The sequence below is a fragment of the Protomyctophum parallelum genome (genome assembly GCF_964188405.1).
Source record: "Protomyctophum parallelum genome assembly, chromosome: 20".
NCBI classification, from domain to species: Eukaryota; Metazoa; Chordata; class Actinopteri; order Myctophiformes; family Myctophidae; genus Protomyctophum; species Protomyctophum parallelum.
In genome coordinates, this window is record NC_139718.1 from 21,173,054 (window position 1) to 21,192,817 (window position 19,764).

A 19,764-nucleotide genomic window follows, 5' to 3' on the forward strand; every position below is an offset into this window, starting at 1 on the left:
GTACTTGCAAGTACTCGCGCGCGCGCACACACATGTACAAACGCTCTCGGTCAACATGAAGCCATGGCAGACGCGCGCGCACATGTATGACACGTGCACGCGTAAAGAAAGCCTGGAAGAAAGCAATGATTGTCTGTGACGGTGTGCGTGATGCTGCCAGGTGATAGATAGCCATGAACGCAGTTGGTATCCAAGGAGTGCTTCGAGGTTTATTGACATACTGTATATAGTGGACTGTGAACAATATTACTAGTAGTCCGGGAATCTCTTGCTCTTGTAACATAGAATGATGCACTACTCCAACTGGCTTATTGGGGTGAAAAACAGAGCATTTATAAGAAATGCATGTAAAACGCCAGACCTGGAATGGAACAGCAGAACATTTGACATGGACGTGAACAACAATCCACCGCCTGATCGGAACACATCTGAGCTCAGCAACCATCTTTGGAAAAAAGGTAGGAGTGGATGTAATTCTCCTTCTAGCTATGTTGGGTGTATGACATGTATATCTATCTATATATACATATTTTTTTAGGCCTACAGTGCAGAATTGCTTTAACGTGGATGCTTGTACAGACAGGGCTGTACTGTAGCCTATTTGATGAACGATTCATGGATAGTGGGGCATATGTGAGTGGTTTTCACAGAAACTGTTTCTTTTTTCCAAATCCACCTCAGGTCAGAGTTGAGGGCGAGGCGTGCCTGGTTACCACGGCAACGGTCAGCTAACAGGGCTTGCTAGCGGGTTAGTCTAGCCCCCTTTAAAGGCGCCTTTTGTGCATTTTGCCAGCATAACGCAGACTAAATCCGTTTGCTAATTTTCCAATGAAAACACCGTGGTGTGTTGTACAAATACGCCTGTTATGGATCATCTACATGAATGCAGTTGGCACTTCGCAGAATGGATTGTAAGTTGTAAAACTACTAGCTATAACCGCTGCTCGGGTTATTCGGTGGTGACAGGTCAAATAGGAGGCAGCGCACATTGAAGCAGTCTACTGAATGGTTAACGTCTGCTATCGGTCGCCCGGCTGGCGACTGTAATTACATTTATTGCTTTGCTTTCACATCACTCATCAAAACAATTTAGGCCTACCGTGTAATCACTGTTGAGTAAAGAACAAGGTTTGCTGTGTATCTTAACACGTATATTTGTTGTGCAGGTTACAAAATAATCAAGAAGATTGGAGAGGGTACATTTTCGGAGGTGGCGAAAACGCAAAGCCTAAAAGATGGGAAATTCTATGCGTGTAAAACGATGAAGCAGCCAATTAACAGGTATTTATTTACACATCAGCAAATTGTGTTTTCCTGTTGGTTTATCAAGTCTGTGCTGCTCCCTTAAATTCCCATGCTCTGCTGCTTTGTGACATGGACCCACATGGACCCTTGAAATTTGAGCCAGGAGTTTGACACCCTTATCTAATCCTATTGGATGTCAATGGTCACTGGCCATGACCTTGTAGCGGTGCGAAGGATGTCTGTGTTTAAGACGATCTGGTGGTCCAGGACAATAACCCATGCACAGATTTGTATTGGTCACACATTTTTTATCTGGATATTTTTAATCCATCTATCTAATCCACTTCTAATCTACATTGTAATGATCTATCATAGAGTAAAATTCGTATTAGCCTAATTTCAATTTGTAAATTAGCACTATCGAGTGAATGGTGTTATTAACCCCATATGGTTGGGTGGAGGGCTCTATTTATGTATGCCTTTCTGTTTTCTGTTAATGTGTTCCCTTTAAGGGCCAAATTAAATGTTATTAATAACAAGTATATGTTCCCCTTGCAATAGTGTGGAACAGGCTAACAACCTCAGAGAAGTCCAGGCAATGAAGAGACTCAGCCCACATGCAAATATCATTCAGCTTCATGAACTGATATTGTGAGTAACCTACTGTGTTGTTCCCCACTATGTTTTAGCCTACTTGTAACAACGTCTTATATGCAATTTTAAATGTCTGTATTTTCACCATTTCTATGTATGTAATTTATGTTTGATTAAACATTTAGCGACAAAGAGACAGGAACCTTGTCCTTGATTTGTGAGCTGATGGAGATGAACATCTATGAGCTCATACAAGGTCAGTCTATGACATGTAATTGTAAATGTGTGTTCAATATGATACTGAGCTGTTGTTCACTATACTAATAGAACCAATACTGCAGTACTGTATATAGAACCCTTTGAGGATGTTGTCGGCATATTTCATGACCGCCGCAAGCCACCCAGAGCATTCATGACTATATGTGCACGTGATGCTGCTGTAGGCGTGAAACATTCCAGACTCTCTCACCCTGTGTCCGTCAAACACCATCATTCCTATAGAGCCAAATACAACACTGAACAAACCGAGCTGTATATTACGGACCATCAGACCGCCATTGGTCTTCTTAACGATCATCTCAAGGTAAATCCCGCCAAAACCGCTGGTGAGGCAGGCAGTCAGCACAGCTGCCACTCCCACGAAACGGCTGCCTCCGGATAGCGGCGTCTGCTTCGAGTAGCCTGTAGAGGCCACTGGTTCAGTGGGCCACTGGACCAGCACTACACTAAACCAGCCATCAGCATGAGCAAGGAGAGCCACTGGTGGAACTTGAGCCTCTTTCCCAACATGGAGACAGAGAATAGCGGCGTGATGAGAATCACCAGCTGATACGTCACTTGGTAGGTAGCCGTGTCCAGGTTGGACAAAGCTACATAGAGCAGGTTGTTCTGCAGGACGTAGATGACTGCTTGAATGGCCAACATCATGGTCTCCGCACAGGTTTGTCCACAATCTCCTTCTTCAACACGCAATGCAGTGCAGTGACCGGACGCTGAACCGCTGCTCTCCGAGGATGAGCAGGACGCATTCTGAGCATGCCGACACCACAGCAGGGGACACCAGGTAGCGGTGGCCCTCCTCCTGCTTGGTGCGCGAGTAGTGCACAATGAGCGGCAGTGCCACCATTGCGGCCGCCTGTCGCATTTACTATGAAATCATAAATTTTTGACTGTCAGTCGTCACTCAAAATCGTCACCCATACATGGGAAAGCTCCCATATATGGTGCCCAGGTCTCGTGACATTACGCAACATCATCAGGGATGGAAATCCCTGATGTCATAGTAAATGCGATCTGCTGTCACAATTAAGCCCATATATGGAGATCCCTGATGTCATCAATATTGGCCAGCAACTCCATATGTTGATCCTTCCCCATCCATCCTTCCTCTTCGATGTCTCCCTTTTGACTGATACCTGTCCATTCAAACTCTAGACGGGCCCGCCCCGAAGTTATTAGTGCAGCCGCACCCGGCGAAAACTAGAGTTCTCAACAGGCCCGAAAATTAAGGCCCGGCCCTCATCAAACCCTGTACACTCAAGAGAATGTCCCCGCTACCACCCTTAGATCTCCATATATGGAGCTGACCTGTTCTGACATTCCATATGTTGATCTGACCTCATCAAACCCTGTACACTCAAGATATGCTCCTTATATGGCCAGTACAGAATTCATTCCATGCTGATCTGACCCCCCCATGCCAAAGCGCCATCGCTCGCCCAGCAGTCTGCCGTCAACGAGGCGGATGTGTGCACGCAACCTTGCCCTACAGGGCGCTTCTCGCCCTTAGGCGTCTTATTGGTAATGTATGTGTTCTCTGTGTCCTTTGCAGGGAGACAAACCCCACTGCCAGACAGTACTATCAAGCAATACCTGTATCAGCTTTGCAAGTCACTGGAACATATGCACAGGTCAATCCTGAAAAGATTAATTTAACGCAACGTGTAATACAAATAAACACAATCCTGAATTCAATGTGCATTGAAACTCCTATCCTCCCTTTTTTGTCAGATGTGGGATCTTTCACCGAGATGTGAAGCCAGAAAACATTTTAATCAAAGTGAGTCTCGAGTGACCTAGAGATGATTTGTTTTGTAGGGTAAGAAAAATGTTTTCCTAGATGGGAGTCATACTAAGCACACTAATATTTTATTCCATGTTACTTTTAGCAAAATGTTCTGAAACTAGGAGACTTTGGCTCATGTAGGAGTGTGTACTCCAAGCCTCCCCACACAGAGTACATCTCCACACGCTGGTACAGAGCCCCCGAGTGTCTCCTCACTGACGGTTATTACGGCTTAAAGATGGACCTATGGAGTGCTGGTTGTGTCTTCTATGAGATCATTAGGTACCTTTCCTGGGGGTCCTGGGGGAGTATGCCAAGACTGTAGTAATTAAATATGCTTACAGATCAGGGTGGAATTCAGGGAAAGGCTGAGGTATGCATGAGCTAACGCCAAAGGGAATTGAATGGCCTTATGCTTAAATTTAATTAATCCTTAGCATATTTTCAGAAATGAATAAAATGATTAAGTGTATTCCTTTTTATTGCCTTGGGCTGCTGCCCAGTCTCATTGTAGCTGCAGGTATAAACAGATGTCAGACAGATGACATTTAAATTAAATGCCTTTGTTGTTGCAGACAGATAATATTGTCGCTATATATTTCAGCTTGAACCCATTGTTTCCTGGAACTAATGAATTGGACCAGGTTTCCAAGATCCACAATATCTTAGGAACACCAGACAGCACTCTGCTTCATAAGTTTAAACAGTAAGTTATTTATTCCATGATCTCCAACGGTCTTCTGGTTAGAAAAGAGACATCAATATACTCATACAAATCAAACTTATTCTGTGTGGATAAAAAACTAAATAACATACCATTGTTCTTTTGGATGTCTGGTAGGTCCAGGGCGATGCGTTTCGACTTCCCCCCTAAGAAGGGCACTGGCCTCTCCAGATTAATACCTCACTGTCCTGCCCCAGCTCTGTCACTGCTTTATCAAATGCTTGCCTATGACCCTGATGAACGCATCACTGCAGAAACAGCACTGCAACACACATACTTCAGGGATGTCAGGTAGTTTCAACTTTTTTCTTTTTTCAGTTAAACTTGGAATAGGTGAACATGTAGTTACATATTATCATGTACAGTATACAAATGCACAAGTGTGCATTTGTCAGTCAACTGAATGTTGACTTCGGAGATAGATATTGTTGCATGTCCACATGTGCCATTTAACAACAGACTTAGCTGTAAAATACAAAGGCTCAGATACTGTAGATTGCATTATGTAAAACATGGTCTCTACTTCCGCAGGTTAACAGAGAGAAGAACTGAGAATCTTCTCAGGGTTATTGGGACGGTAGATGCAGGAGAGCGTGGTGGAACACCAAATTCTGTAGATCACATCTGGCGGCCCGCAAGACATGGCAGACAAGTGAGGGCAAGACATATGAGGAAGGCATCATTCATAAGTGTAAGACAGTCAATCAAATTATGACTTTGTATAGTGAGGAAAGTGAGCAATTTCTCACTCTTTATTTCTCACTTTATTTTTGCAAATAAGTGCTACCACTTTATTCCTTTCACAGCACAATATAAAGCATGTAGCAGAACCCCTCATCAGACGAAATGCCCCTCACTATCCCGCAGAGTTACCCAAACTCAACATGGTGGTACCAGGCCCACAGACCACGTATGCAGTCCCCACTATGCCTGCTCTAACCATCACCCACAGAGGCTCATTGCCAGCCATCACGTCCAAGAAGTGCCACCCGCGGTTATCTAAGGTATAAATACTAATAGTCAAGCACCAGACACACGCTGCCACAAAGCTCCTTTCCACTACTGAACATAATCACCAGTAGAACGAGATTTCACCTGCAATTTGTTTAAAAATAAAATAAAATGAATTCAGTTGAAAATGAATCAAATAGCCCCACCTATCATGTCCACAAGCATTTTCCCAGTTCAGGCAGGTGCTTTCGATAGTGGTTTGTTGATCTGTCATCCAGTCTGTATTTCCTCTCCCCACAGCCCAGAGATGAGTCACACCGCTCGGCTTTCAAGAATTACTACATGCCACCTCTGGATCGGAAGCGTGGAGGCTACTGAGAGCCCCAAAAAAAGCCTCCCAGCCTTTCACTGGAGAACTGTTTCTATGGAACAAGAGACCGGCACACTGGTGTAAATAATCCTCATTCATCTGCTTGTTTGGAATGTTTAGAAGACAGAACACTTCTCCTGCTGTCTTTGAATAGTAATTCAAACAAGCTCAATTCTAAGAGGAAATGAAGACCTTGAAGTGCATCACCTTCAAATTTACAACTACTATCATTACATGTAACCCGGTCTGTACAGATAACAGATACAATACAATGACAATGCATTCAAGCAATACCTGGTGCTGTCAAACAATTGTAATTTTGCATTACCCAGAAAAGGTCTCCACTTAAAGGGCCACTTCACCCCTTTTGCAACCAGATGTTATTTTAATGATGCATGGGAGACAAGAAAGTTTTTAGATATTTTAGTATTTCAAAGTGTCTGATGTCATGGACACTGCCACTGGTCTCACTGCTGGATTACTACAATTACCATGCTTTGCTGCACTCACCCCACCTTGTGGATAGGGGCAGGGCTGTCTTACCAAAGATGGTCTTTGTATGAAGATGGGCGAACTTAATTGGAGCCACTAGAGGCAAAATGGTACACAAAGCCTACAAATGGTCTCCTAAATATAGTAGGCATGGTTTGCTTCTCCCCGACCTTCCCCCGACAACACTGACATCATGTGGATGAGCATTGAGAGCATATGGCAAATGTCATGATTCCCATTTCCAAAATCAGCCCCCATCAACCAAGGGTCTAAGACAGTTATGGAAAACTATATTATTAAGCATTGGAACACACATTTTATTTCACTTTCCATTCATTTCACGTTATATTCACATATTGTCATCTTAAATATGGGGCCAGAGCCCCCTATTTGTTGTCCGTCAAATTGCAGCTGGACAGAGAGAGGCTTCCGGACTCTCACAAGTTTGTTGCTGGGATAAAGAAATGTCGATAAAGTAGATTTTCTCCTGTTTTGTCTCGCTCAAAGAAGCCATTTTAGTATGAATATCTTGTAAATATTGTGTGTGTATTTTGTTATAGTTCTTCTATTTATAGTGACTCATAGGAATAGACTACTGTAAGTGACAACCAGGAATAGTCTGGTGACCACCGGAGAGACGGGTGGCAGCCAGAAATTAGACGGCACCCGGGAGCAGTATGGGTTAGCGCCCCAGCCTGTGTCTTCCGTGAGGAAGAAGCCCAACAAACCCACGGTGAGGCCTTTAGGAGGGCCATGCAAGCCTCAAGCGGAGCCGGCGGCACCACCAAGGGCAAGGTGGGGCCTGCAGAACCGTTGCGGCTTGAGAATCCACCATTCCTGAATAAAGTGCCTGGTGCTGGGAGTCTGGTGCAACGCACAGGGCCTGACCTGGTGAGAGCAGGAGTGGACCTGGTGAGACGTAGGAGGGGCCCGGACAGGTGTCAACCCACAGAGCCTAGTCCTTCCATGTGCCAGAATGGTACCTCCCAGTCCTGGCAGAGTAGTTCAGGAGGAATGGATTGTGTGGCCCTGGTTTTTCCCTAATGGGACTTATCGAGGGTAGCTACTGGGACGTAAGTCGGGACTTGATCACTCCCGGCTGGGTCACCTGAGTGAGGGGTATGATGTTGCGAGACCCGAAACCCCGATGACCTTGGGATACATCACTGAGGATACATCCCAGGTGCATCCATTTATGTATGTATTTTGTTATATGTGCCTTGTGACGATTTGGTCCAGTATTTAGTTCAGTGACCATGGAGTTAAGGAATGGTTCATAAGCTGTGTTCACATTCATTCTCCCATTGGAAATGAATAGACTCCAACATTCTTCCCGTCTCCTAATATTGTCCCCACCCCCTTCATGCAGATACGGGAAGTAAAGTAGAGTTTAACAAATTTTCCTCCTGGGTCTTACAGACATGTAGTGCAGGAAGGAAGTGAGACCAGTGTCCATGACATCACTGGCACTTTGAAATACTAAAATATCTAAAAACACATATTACCCACATAAAAACCCCAGGAAAGTGTTTGTCTCCCAAATATCGTTATATTAAGATCTCGTTGCAAAAGGGGTGAAATGGCCCATTAAACAGTTCATGTTTACAGTGGCTTAGAAGTACAGCAATTTGAGCTTCAAATAAGATAAGCAATAAGTATAGAACACAATATCGCTTTTCTAATTTAGTTAATTGGTGTAATCTTATATTAATGTGCAACAATAATTGAGTTAATTGGTGTTAATCATATATTAAGGATATGTGCTGCGTTTCACACAGCTCTGAATCCATTTTAGTGACAGACTTATAATTATAAAAGACAACTGCCTAGTGTAGAGTAATACACAGCAGCATAAACAATAACGTGCTTCAGATAGAAGCAACATAGTACTTGTATATCCAAATGTACTGTATGTTCAAAGGAAGGATAAATTGGCCAGGGATTTCATAGCTGCAGTTCTTGTTCATTTATAGACTTTAACATAATCTGCACATTTATTCTTTGATAAATATCATGCACTGTCAACACAAAAAGTATTGTAACAGAACAAGTTTGAGAATTGTATGCATTTTTTTTTATTAAAACTATAAAGGTCTATTCATATTAATTAAAACTATATTCACTTAATCTTTCTGTCTCCCAGTTGGTGTGTAGGGTCATTGAACTCTTGGTTGGTAATAATCACAAAATGACCATTCACAAAAACACTATCAAAGATAGTATCCAATTTAAAATGCCCTGATGATTACTTAACTCAAGTGTGGGAGGCTGAGCATGCTCCCCAGAAATGCCTGCTTTTGGGACAGAGTTGAAAGGAGAGAGCCTGTATCAAGTCGAGGCAGATCTTTAGAGATCAGCATGATTTCCTGTGCTTCATAGACTTCCACACTTGACCGTCCCTTTGTATGACTGACTTCTGCACATTTGCAGAGAAGTAAAAGTATTTTAGCCATGGGGCAGAATAGCACTAATGTCTAAAAAAAACATACAATAAATGCGGGTTAATCATGGAATGGAAGGAATAAAGAACAGAAACATGTGTATTCAAGATTATTTTAATATTATTAATATGTATACTTTAGGGTTTAGAAATATAACTATTAATGACAAAACTTCCACTGGAGTAATGATCATTTGCTTAGCGCCCTCCCCATCAAATCACTGAATTACAATATACACATTATGTTACAGAGCAGATTTAAATCTGAAAATAATATTAAAATAAATGCTCAATAGATTTTTTTAATCATTTTCTTCACCTACTGTATTAGCCCGTCTGTGAGTTCTGAGCACACCCAAACAATGTAAAGCCATTTTCTTCTAAACTAATTTAAGTGCAAACAATTAATTTTTTCTTTAAAAAGACTATGATTGCAGCATCCAGCTTTATAGATTCAGGTTTCGAGACAGAGGATGATGAAGCCAAGTGCAACAAGGCAGTCCTCAACCCTCCTTTTTTGTTCCATTCTAGTAGTTATAAAAACATAGCTAACAAAATCAGTGCAAAGTTGTTGATGGGAATTTTCTAGTCATCTGTCCACATTATGTGGAGATGCTAATTCTTATGATGCCCATGCACTTGGTTATAAAAAGGACAGTTCACCCAATATTCATATTTTAGTCAATAAGTTAACTCTCAGCCCCAGAGCATAGGCCAATGCACCAGGTTAAAAAGGGTTAACAGTACACGTTATGAAAACGGAATGAACTATCCCTTTATTCTCAAGCCACAATTGACCGGTTTGCATCTAACAAAGCCAAGCTTGAATTCCAGAGGAGGGGTGGGTGGGTGGGGGGGGGGGAAGGGTGAGATCTGAGTCAGAAATAAACTGACTGTTCTAAAACATTGTAAAAATTCTCGGGAGACAACACATTAGCAAAATAGTCAAAAATTGCACCACACCAATCTCTTGCTCCATTCATCCTCTAGTCTAGGTCAAGTGAGATGAAAATAATAATGCAATTAACATAACATGGGGAGGGAAGGGGGAGTGAAAGAAAAAGAAAACTTGCACTGCTTGCGGGGTGAAGAGCAGCACCAGACTCTGGGTTGCAGGGTTCTTTAGCAGCAGAAATATTGTGGCTATACTACTGTTCCACTGGGAGAGCTGGCTTGGTTTTGGGATGACAATAAACCCTGGAAAAGGAAAACAAGGAGATTTGCATTGGGAAAGTTCACAAAGGAAAAAAGTCAAGCAATATAAGAAAAAAAGAGAAATGGTTGCCTGGTCTTCACCCTCTCCTGCTTTGTTGAAAGGCCTGTGCACAGCAGTGAAAGTGGATGCTGATAGAGTAGCGCTAAGCCTAATACTGTCTTTCAGAGGATTGCTTGAGAGGTCCCTGTGTAATCAACATTTTATGACTGAGTCACTGCTGGTAATACGCAACAGATTGACTAATCTTGATAGTGCTTGATAAGTTCTAGATGCAATGACTAATGACTATATAGCGCATCACTCAAGCAAGTCCTCTCAAACACAGGCAATATGCAAGTATACAATAAATGCATAACCATATTGGGCTGTAAGCATTTGGCACGGCATTTGCAGAAATTTGTTTGGCAAATACAAAGGCCTTTGCATGAAAGCCAAACGCATAGGCAATCGGACAACCACTTTTTTGGTCTGTGCTGCTGCTAGGAATTGTGTGCAATTATTTAAGTTAATGAACACAGCTGAACTTTTCCCTCCTATAAAGCCTACACAGGAAGTGCCCAATATTATAGAGTGAATATAATTTCTTACCCTCTGTTAGATTTGAAACTTAGGCCTACAAGGTTTGCATGGGAAAGCAGATGTACATGAAAGTTGTACATGTTAAGATTACTAGACTCATCTGCCTGAGAAGTCTTAACTCTACGCCTACAAAATGCTACTCAAAATGTCCACACTTTATTATAAGGTTTCAGAATACATCGTGTTGCTCAAGTACATCCAGAGCAAATGCCATCTAAGAAGATGATCAGCACTTCTTCGCATTGAAATTCCACACATTTTCTACATTAAAAAGAACTTACCACTTTGCCAGGTCTTGCCCATGTGCAAATAAATCCCTCCTGACAAGCAGTCACTAAACAGTCCTCTAAAAATATGAGTACAGTCAGTCTCTCGTGTGCTATCTTTTTACAGATGAGCGGCTCCAGTAGGGGTACGTCCTCCATGCGTGGGCACAGCAGTGTGCCCAGTGTCTTAGCAGGGTCCGTTTTGGTTTTGGTCAGCAGGTTGAGCTTGTCACTGCTCTTGCTGCTGATGTGGCCCATGCTGTGGTTGCGTTTGTGGTCCTTCTCATGGTGGCGCTCCTTCCGGTCGTGGAGTGACAGCGTGGCAAACTTGCTCACACCCGTGGCGATGGCACTGTCCATTATTCCACTGCCGAGTCCACCAACTACACCACCGCTGCTGGCCTTGTTAGTGTTGTTTGCCGTAGTGGTAGCAGCTCCAGCAGAGTGTGGCAAGCTGTTTGAGCGTGGTAAAGTGGCTGGAAGGGAGTTTACACCAGGCGTATTGGCACTGGTATTGTTGCCGTTAGTAGCGTTACTAGGGTTGTTAGTGAGTATTGTGGCACCCGGAGGAGGGCTAGTAGCGTTCATGACATTAGTGTGTGTCCGTGTCCGCGAGAGTGGGAGGTGGGGGAAGAGAATGTCCTCTGTGAGATCCCATAGGCACAGCTGAGTGTCCTGGCCCACCGAGCCAAATCGGTAAGTTACACTCACAGGCCGGCTGTCTGTGGAGTTGCGCTTGGAGAGCCGAGACTGTGTGCTGTTCGCCCTGTCTCGCCCAAAGTGGATCATCTGATCCTGAAAGTCCTCGTCACTGCCACTAAACTCCATGGGGTCACTCTCTTCCACGCTGGTAGTGTAGTGATCAAACGCCACTACACTCACCCATGACTTGTGGCCGTGACCACGGGCGATGACCCGACAATCCAGGAACGACCACACCGTCACAAGGTCGTCCTCACCGCCCGCAACAATGTACTTTCCATCCGGACTCCAGCATACGCACAACAAACCGCCAAAGTAGCTCTTCATGGTGCCGTGGAGCTCCACCGCGTCAAAGTTGAACACCCGTAGGAAGCCATCTTGACTTACACAGGCTAGGAACTTCCCATCGGGAGAGAAGGCGAACTCATTCAGTGCCCCCTCTCCCACTGTCCATTTGAGGAGAGGGTTCCGTGTGGATTTGCTCTTACACGTGTGCACAGAGTAGTTTTCTCCCTGCTTGAGGAGCTGGTAGTGTGGAGCCGTGGTGCCACAGGTGTGTTCCACGTTGTACAGGTACATGCTCCCGCTGGCATGGGAGACCAGGAACAGGCTCTCGGAGCCTGGCACCCATTTCACACATGTTACTCTGGACTTGTCTATTAGTCTCTGTGGGGAGGGAGGGAGAAAGGATGGGGGGGGGGGGGGGGGGGTGTGATAGGGATTGAGAAAATTAGGGAGGAAAACACAATGTCAAGTTATATTGTAAAGACACAAGTCGAACCATGCACTGAACTAATAATGATCATGTCTACTTCCATATCACGGACTATAAGAAACCAGTCAAAACCCTAATGTTATTTTCGATAGAAACAGACAAATGGGTGTACCAATAATCAAATAAGTGACTGATAAAAAGGTTGTTCTCTTAAAATAACATAGGCCTAATGATTATTATCAATACATTAATATTATATCGCTTATATCCATAAGCCCAAGTGTTTTGTTCCAAAGTTTATATAGGGAAAATAAAACTACAGTAGTAGTGTAATGGAATTGTTACATCAAATAAAATATTTTAAGATTGTGTTTGTGTGTGTGTGTGTGTGTGTGTGTGTAAAGAAAGATTGTAGAAAAACGGGCACTCCCTGCCATCCAACTGCACTCCTCTCCGAGCTGCACTAGCTGTTGGTGCTAATCTAATAGCATGTGTTTAGTTAACTACTCATTGACAACAGTAAAGTAAAATCTGACCCGTCTGAAGTTAGTAGTGCTGTGCTGTGCTGTGCCTGTGTTAAACTGTGCAACAGTGACACTTGATGGTGAACAGACGCTATAACGCTATTTTTGTGCTTGGACAGAGACAGACCCAGGGACACACACTATAGGAGTGGTTGCACCACTCAAAAAATTTGTGATCCCAAAAAGCAGTTTATAGTTAAGGGATGCAATAAAACAATGACATCTGCATCCACGGGATGCACTACTGTACTGTTCTTTATTCTAGTTTATTTTGCTAGCTTTAGTTATAATAAGCATTTCTTATTCTGTTTTCTACATGAATATAACCACATTATAACCATATCAAATGAAATGAGAGTTAAATGCTGCAATTTGGAAAAATGGCAAAATATGACTCCTAAGTTAACGTTGTTAAAGTGGGACTCATCTAAAAGACCATCCCTGCATCCCGGGACTCATTACATTGTAAACCTATTTACATCACTGATCTCTGATGTTGAAAAGTGCAGCTTTACTTTCTTCTTCCAAAACGTACTTCCTCATTGAAGAGTTTGCTGGTCTCCTTCTTGATGGGGTCAATCAGCTGCACCTGTCCTGCTGAGAACCCCACCAGCAGGGACACGCTCTCCGCTGTGGCAGTGAGGTGGTTGAAGTCATGGCAGGTAGGCTGTGTTCCTTTGTAGATACGCTTATCTATAGGCTTGCTCAAGTCAGCAGCCTGCAGAGATTGAACAGAACAGACAGGCACGCACATCAAGTTGGTGGATCTAACGGAAGTCAGTAACCTACTGTCAAAAAAGGCATTGATGCACTATATCTTGAAGACAAGTGAAACAAAGGAATCAGCACCTCAAAATAAGGGTACAGTAGAACAGGATCTTATGTAGCCTAATCGCTTTTTTAACAATAATATTGTGCTGCCTGCAATATATACATTTCTAGGCTGGCATCCAGATAACGCTCATATATAACAAGTCTGCTGGTTAATGATTCACACGTTACACCTTCAGTGGAATGGAACATACTTCCAGTGGAAGATGACTCAGTTCTTCCTCTGGTTTTGTTAGATCATGCAACAGTACAATACTTCCAATCCTGGCCAATGGCTTTCCGAAACAGACAATCTCATACAGGTAGAGCCTACAAGCAAGTTACAAAACATCACATCAGTCATTACTGTCTGTTATATGTGCAATGCTTAGCCACAATTTGCAACTCTTTTTTTTATTATAGAGAGTTGCAATACCCTCCATTGACTCCCTACTCATCCAAATTGCGTTTGCAATCTGCTTGTATTAAACATTAAACTCACCAACATTGCAGCTCTAGGCCAAGCTTGAATTATCCTCTTTCAATCTGCCGAGTTTGTTTTTCATAAAAATCCACCGTAGACATGTTATGAGCTACTTACTGTCAATACATTCTAAGCATGTGATTATTTTTCTAAGTGCTGGAGTTTGGAAGCACTCGTCGTAAGTCACTGAACGGCCCTGCGTACCACCTGTTTAGAATTTGCACATAATGCAGGAGGCAGCAGCGCAACCCGTTAATAAACAATAAATGAAGGTTGCACTCAAAGGAATATGTACATAAGCCATTTATTGTGTTCCCTGGATTCAGTCTATCATATAAAACAGGGGTCAGTCTTCTTTCTCAACTTAATGGGAAGAGTGTCTAAGACAGAGATAGTCAATCACTTCCCTGCTCCACTTTCAGTTTTACACGTTTTATATAACATTTGGCAGTAGCAAACACTACCCGTCTGCAGGAAGAATGCAGACCAAGTGAGGCATATTGTGTAATTTGAATGGGTAGTTAGCCAGGAGTTTATTTGGTCTTACTTATAACCTATAGCACCAGTAGAAACAAAGTGAGCATGATCAGCAACCTGCCATATCATTACATCCTTAGAATGAGCCACAGCAAAAGTAAAACACTGAATTCATACAAATAGTGATCCGTCCGCAATTAGGCAACCTGTTATTCAACTAACATCATCAACGTCACATCAATTCTGAGCTGAAGTGACACGCCGACAGGGGGTATTTCACAGTCAAATCCCAAGCTGGCGTTAAATCAAATTGTGTGTTTTAGTCTAGTTGTCGATCAGATTCTAACAGAGTACATACATCATGGACTGAAATCCAGATAGATCGAGACCAACGTCAAAGGTGGCCTCTATCTATCTGGATTTATACTCCGGCGTACCACGGTGTGTGATGGCCAACCAACACAAGAACTGATGTACAAGCGTCAAGCGAAGCCAAAAACGCGTCGCGGGATGCGATCATGCGACGCATGTAGTAGATCAGCTCGTCGTACGACACACACACACACACACACACACACACACACACACACACACACACACACACACACACACACACACACACACACGGAGATAGTTGACGTTAGCTTATCCAGGGGCTTGTTAGCGCTGGTAGCTTTCAAAGTCAAACGCGTCAAAACAAAATCGAGTACCTCCGAAAACAACACTACACCTCAGATAAACCAGCACGTTTGTCTTTTAATATTCGATGCCGTTGACACCGCGATGTTGTTTGCCGTGTGCCACTGCCTGCGAGCCGAAAACGTTTACCTTTCGGACGCCTTTGTAGATGTAGAAGTAGAGCTCACGGCCCACATTGAAGCAGACCCTGTCGCCGTTGCCCGACTGGTCGTTGACGTTGACGAAGGACACTTTGACGGGGTTGGAGCCCTGCGAGTTGAACGGCACCCGGTTGGGCCGGCTGTACTCGGAGTGCGTGAGGAGTTTGTAGACGCCTTCCCGGGTGGTGAACTGAGTTTTAATTTCGTTCATCTCCTTCCCTCCTCCTCCTCCGCCTCCCTCCGCCGCCATCTTTGAAAATTAAACATTCATCCTTTTCCTCATCGTCGCGCCCGCGCGCGGGGTCTTTACGCACGCAGCGGAGTGCGTGCGCGCCCCCGCTTCTCCCACCACCGCAGCAAGATGCTTGATTTTTGATTGATGGCTGCTACGATAATAGTTGTAAAAATATGTAGGACGGAGAACCCCCCCATTTAATACAACTTAAAATGTCTACAACAATGTATACAAACTTAAAAGTATTTGTTCCTGTATATGTATGATGTAATGTGATTATGTGGAATCATATATTTTCATTTTGAAATCATCAATGAGAGAAAAAAATAGTTTGGTGTGGCATCATTTGTTAACAAAATATTTATTTAGTCCTAAGGGCTGCGTTCGAATTCATAGGGTTGTTCCCTTATACTCTAAGGTTGTTCCCTGGACTGTGATGATTTCGTCCGTCATGACGATTATAAAAACATTTCGTCTCTAGCTGGAACTATCCGGAACTATCCCATTGAGATAGAATGAGCACTTCCGCATTCCATTATTGGAAGTCAACCATGAAGTCAACGCTAGTGTTGCTACTCTGGTTGTTGCCTGCCTGCCTGCCTGACAATTGGCTAACCAATCACGGTTCAATCGTCCCTCTGGACTATGGGATTCGTGTGTGTGTGTGTGTGTGTGTGTGTGTGTGTGTGTGTGTGTGTGTGTGTGTGTGTGTGTGTGTGTGTGTGTGTGTGTGTGTGTGTGTGCGTGCGTGCGTGCGTGCGTACGTACGTCAAATGTCTTCATTGTTTACGTTAGAAAAAGTAATGTACATATATCAAGCATGCTGCGGCTTGCTGCCAACTCCAAAGAAAGCTTGGAACGTGCTGACTCTGATGAGTTGTATTTCTCTTGGCTGCTGCCCGCAAGAAGGACTCACCTGCCTAGGCTGCCTGCGTCACATCAAAGACACCTGGTACCTGCAATCAAGGTTGTTTGTTAAACAGGTTGATCTGAACCAGTACGACAACTTCTAACAAAGTGCCATCAAAGTTATGGGACCAAGGAGGAGACAACGGCTCCATTCTTTTTCAGGTAGTGTTATTTTGTTGTCGGGAATGGTGTTGTTTTCGTGTGGCTTGTGTTCTTAAATTGTGAAACACTGATAGCAATTTGAAAACCATGTATTAAACACTTTTTGGAGGCACAGCCATGTTCGGGTCAGTCATTCAACCCGTGTTCTTCCGTTACAGGTCACCATGATGGAAGTGTCAGCCAAAATGTTGATAAACTTGCTTTCAAATACATGGTGAGTGATTCAGTGAATTCTTAGTGTCTTTTTATCCTCTTATGTTGGAAGAAACGAGGTTACTGATGGTGCAAAACAGCAATTGCTTTGTGTAAATTTCAGTGCTTTTCCTAGGTTTTACTTCTAACAGGCATTTGAAAGTGGTAATAGTTAGCCCTCCAAGCAGAACCCAATGCTACTGACATTTGTTAGACCCAGTGCATTGGGTCCTGTTGCATCAGTATCCTGCCACCTGGTACGCAGACATTCATAAAACATAAACAACATGGATAACGCCTGTCTGCGCTCTTTGACGATTTTTTTTCGTGTGAGGGTTTCTGAATCTGTGAAGTATAAGTACCCATACACACGGCTTCCGCGCCACAGGAGATATTCGCAGCGGAATGTATAGGTACTTAAAGTTCCCGAATTCAGAATAACGCAAACAAAAAAAGGCAGTCAAAAGCCGCAGATTCAATCTTAGAGAGCATGTTGTCCGCGTTCGAGAATTCCCATACGGAAATATAGTCATGAACAGGGACCCTACATAAAACTCATCAAAATTTCAGAAAAGCTTTATGTAGGGTTCCGAGAGAGGCTAGGTAATAGTTAGAGCCAGTCGTGAATGATGGGAGAAACCGCTATAATACTATGATTGTGCTATCATAATGCTTGCATAAAAAAGTGTACTAGTTCATACTGTAATTCACAACATGTGTTGCTGCCACACTAAAAAGAGCAGAGTAATAGTCTGCAACTTTCTCTCTTTTTTTTCTTTTACCAGATGTGTAAAGTGCAGTCAAGTACAGAATCTGAGTCGGAGATCAGTCCAAGATGGTCCGACACCAGCACCTTGGTATTGTTTGTTTACTTGATTTATTTGTATTCTTGGGCGCACACACACACACATCTTTATTTGCATTCACATTTAACAAGAAATTATTGAACACAAACTATAGTGGATGGCAAACCTCTACAACAAGTGCTTCAGGATACAGATCACGGGTACAGAAAGCATCGCCTTCTCCATGGCGACTGCCAATTATTGCAGACACTGAACAGAATTGTGCAGATCCCTTAGCTCTCGGCTTGGGCATGCCTGCAATCTGCAGGCCCCTCACGACTGATCTATGGACATTACCGAGGCTTCCAAATATGAACACAAGTAGTTTACTTTTGTAGCCAAGCTGTATAATAGCATCCTTAAGGCGCTGGTACTTAAGCACCATGGAATGCCTCTTCCAGACACACACACACACACACACACACGCACGCACGCATGCCTACTTGGTGAGTCAGTTATGCTGATCAAAGATGGATATTGTTGATATACAGTCACACATGCAGCATAAAATACGTTATTTATTTCGTTTTCAGTCTCGTGAGTGACGATACATGATTAATTGTTTTGTCTAATTATACAATCCTTGAATTCTCAGTTGACGTTACTTGTATTATTTGAGTTATACAAGGATATGGGGCAAGTCGGTAGCCTACTGTACCGTCTGTCTGAATAAAGTATTTTTAAGACATTGGATAATTCAGTTACGCTACACTAATCATTACTACTATTGACAAACCCAACTGTAAACCAAGCCTTTGTGATTAGTGCAAACGTGGCACAGTCGGTAGTGCTTTTGCCTCACAGCTAGAAGGTCCAGGGTTCGATTCCCGCTGGGGGCGTGTTCTCTCCTCCGTGTCATCAGTGCCCATACCCTAGGTGGGGTTGGTGAAAGGGCCTTTCTGTGTTGAGTTTGCATGTTCTCCCCGTGTGCCCTAGGGTAGGTACCCTCACAAAAACATGCAGTAATCCTAGTCTCTAAAACTGCCTCCCCCTGGGCAATCGGGGCGCCAGATGCCTCCATCAGGCGCATCAGGGGAAAGGTTGGAATAACGTGTTCCTTCCACACGCTATGTCCAACCAGGGAATCTCCCCCTGTCAGGTGAAAAGAAGTGACTTGGACTCCTCTTGCAGTGAAAGAAGCCTGAGGTCAGTCTGTTGCTCTCCCCAGGTTGGCAGTGAGTGTAGCGCCCAGGATTACATTCGATAATTGACACTGGGTGAAACAATGGGTTACAAAAACCGTGGGCTAAAAATGTAAAAGTGAGTGGTGCAAACCCTGTTTGAAACTCCTTCTTGTTGACAATCAGGGATGTGCGAGCAGTGCCCCAGAGAGTGGAACTGTTCAGAGGACCTTGCTGTTGTCACATAAACCAGCGTCACGGCATCCCTGTTACACTCAGGTAAGCTTCTCAATTGTGAGAGAAATGTGTTCTGCAAACCAAAATTACACTGAATCTCAAAATGTTAAGGCAGGCATGCTCTCAGAAGCAAGACGAGACGAGCGAGTGCCAAGTTGGGAATCAATCAAAATGTACTTCAGAATTGCTCATACTGGCCTGGGCCATGGCTCAGCGGTCCAGGCACCTTGGCTGGTAAACCAGTCTGGCAGTGTGCCATGGGTTCGACTCCCGATCCCGACGGACTTTACTGCACGTCATCCCCCCATCTCTCTCCCCATTTCCTGTCGGCCTACTTTCTGTCCCTCCATAAAAAAAATAAAGGTGAAAGCCACAAAAAAAACCATAAAAAAATAATTGCACATACAGTCCATCTCAATGAATTAGAATATTGTGTAAAAGTAAAATTTCTTCCGTAATATAATTCAAAAAGTGAAACTTTCATATATTCTCAATTCATTGTACATAAAGTGAAGTATTTATTTGTACTGTGTTTGCAGTTTTTGGACCCCTACGATGGTAGCTCAGAGG

General features: G+C 43.5%; 2 protein-coding genes and 1 pseudogene across 3 annotated transcripts; 1 reads left to right on the forward strand and 2 right to left on the reverse strand.

Annotated features, from left to right (window-relative positions):
- The first annotated feature begins 11 nt into the window (after positions 1 to 11).
- mok (MOK protein kinase) lies at positions 12 to 8,450 on the forward strand. The gene is made up of 12 exons (XM_083791362.1): positions 12 to 458; positions 1,167 to 1,281; positions 1,807 to 1,896; positions 2,025 to 2,095; positions 3,671 to 3,749; positions 3,850 to 3,898; positions 4,008 to 4,186; positions 4,509 to 4,610; positions 4,746 to 4,919; positions 5,160 to 5,319; positions 5,435 to 5,632; positions 5,880 to 8,450. Exons 1-12 carry the CDS (start codon positions 287 to 289, stop codon positions 5,955 to 5,957), a joined length of 1,467 nt encoding a protein of 488 aa, XP_083647488.1. The 5' UTR covers positions 12 to 286; the 3' UTR covers positions 5,958 to 8,450.
- LOC310878451 (UDP-N-acetylglucosamine transporter-like) lies at positions 2,129 to 2,965 on the reverse strand (annotated as a pseudogene). The gene has a single exon. The product of its transcript is annotated as a UDP-N-acetylglucosamine transporter-like (transcript).
- A 530-nt stretch (positions 8,451 to 8,980) lies between the features above and the next one.
- wdr20a (WD repeat domain 20a) lies at positions 8,981 to 15,743 on the reverse strand (the record flags this gene model as incomplete). Its single annotated transcript, XM_083791361.1, has 4 exons — positions 8,981 to 10,078; positions 10,958 to 12,310; positions 13,419 to 13,601; positions 15,483 to 15,743. 4 exons carry the CDS (start codon positions 15,741 to 15,743, stop codon positions 10,025 to 10,027), a joined length of 1,851 nt encoding a protein of 616 aa, XP_083647487.1. The 3' UTR covers positions 8,981 to 10,024.
- Between the last annotated feature and the right edge of the window lie 4,021 nt (positions 15,744 to 19,764).

Coding starts and splice junctions, on each gene's coding strand:
- mok (XM_083791362.1), top strand. CDS start 287: ATGATGCACTACTCCAACTGGCTTATTGGGGTGAAAAACAGAGCATTT. Junction 4,187..4,508: donor GTCTTCTATGAGATCATTAG/GTACCTTTCCTG, acceptor TATATATTTCAG/CTTGAACCCATTGTTTCCTG. Junction 5,633..5,879: donor GCCACCCGCGGTTATCTAAG/GTATAAATACTA, acceptor CTCTCCCCACAG/CCCAGAGATGAGTCACACCG.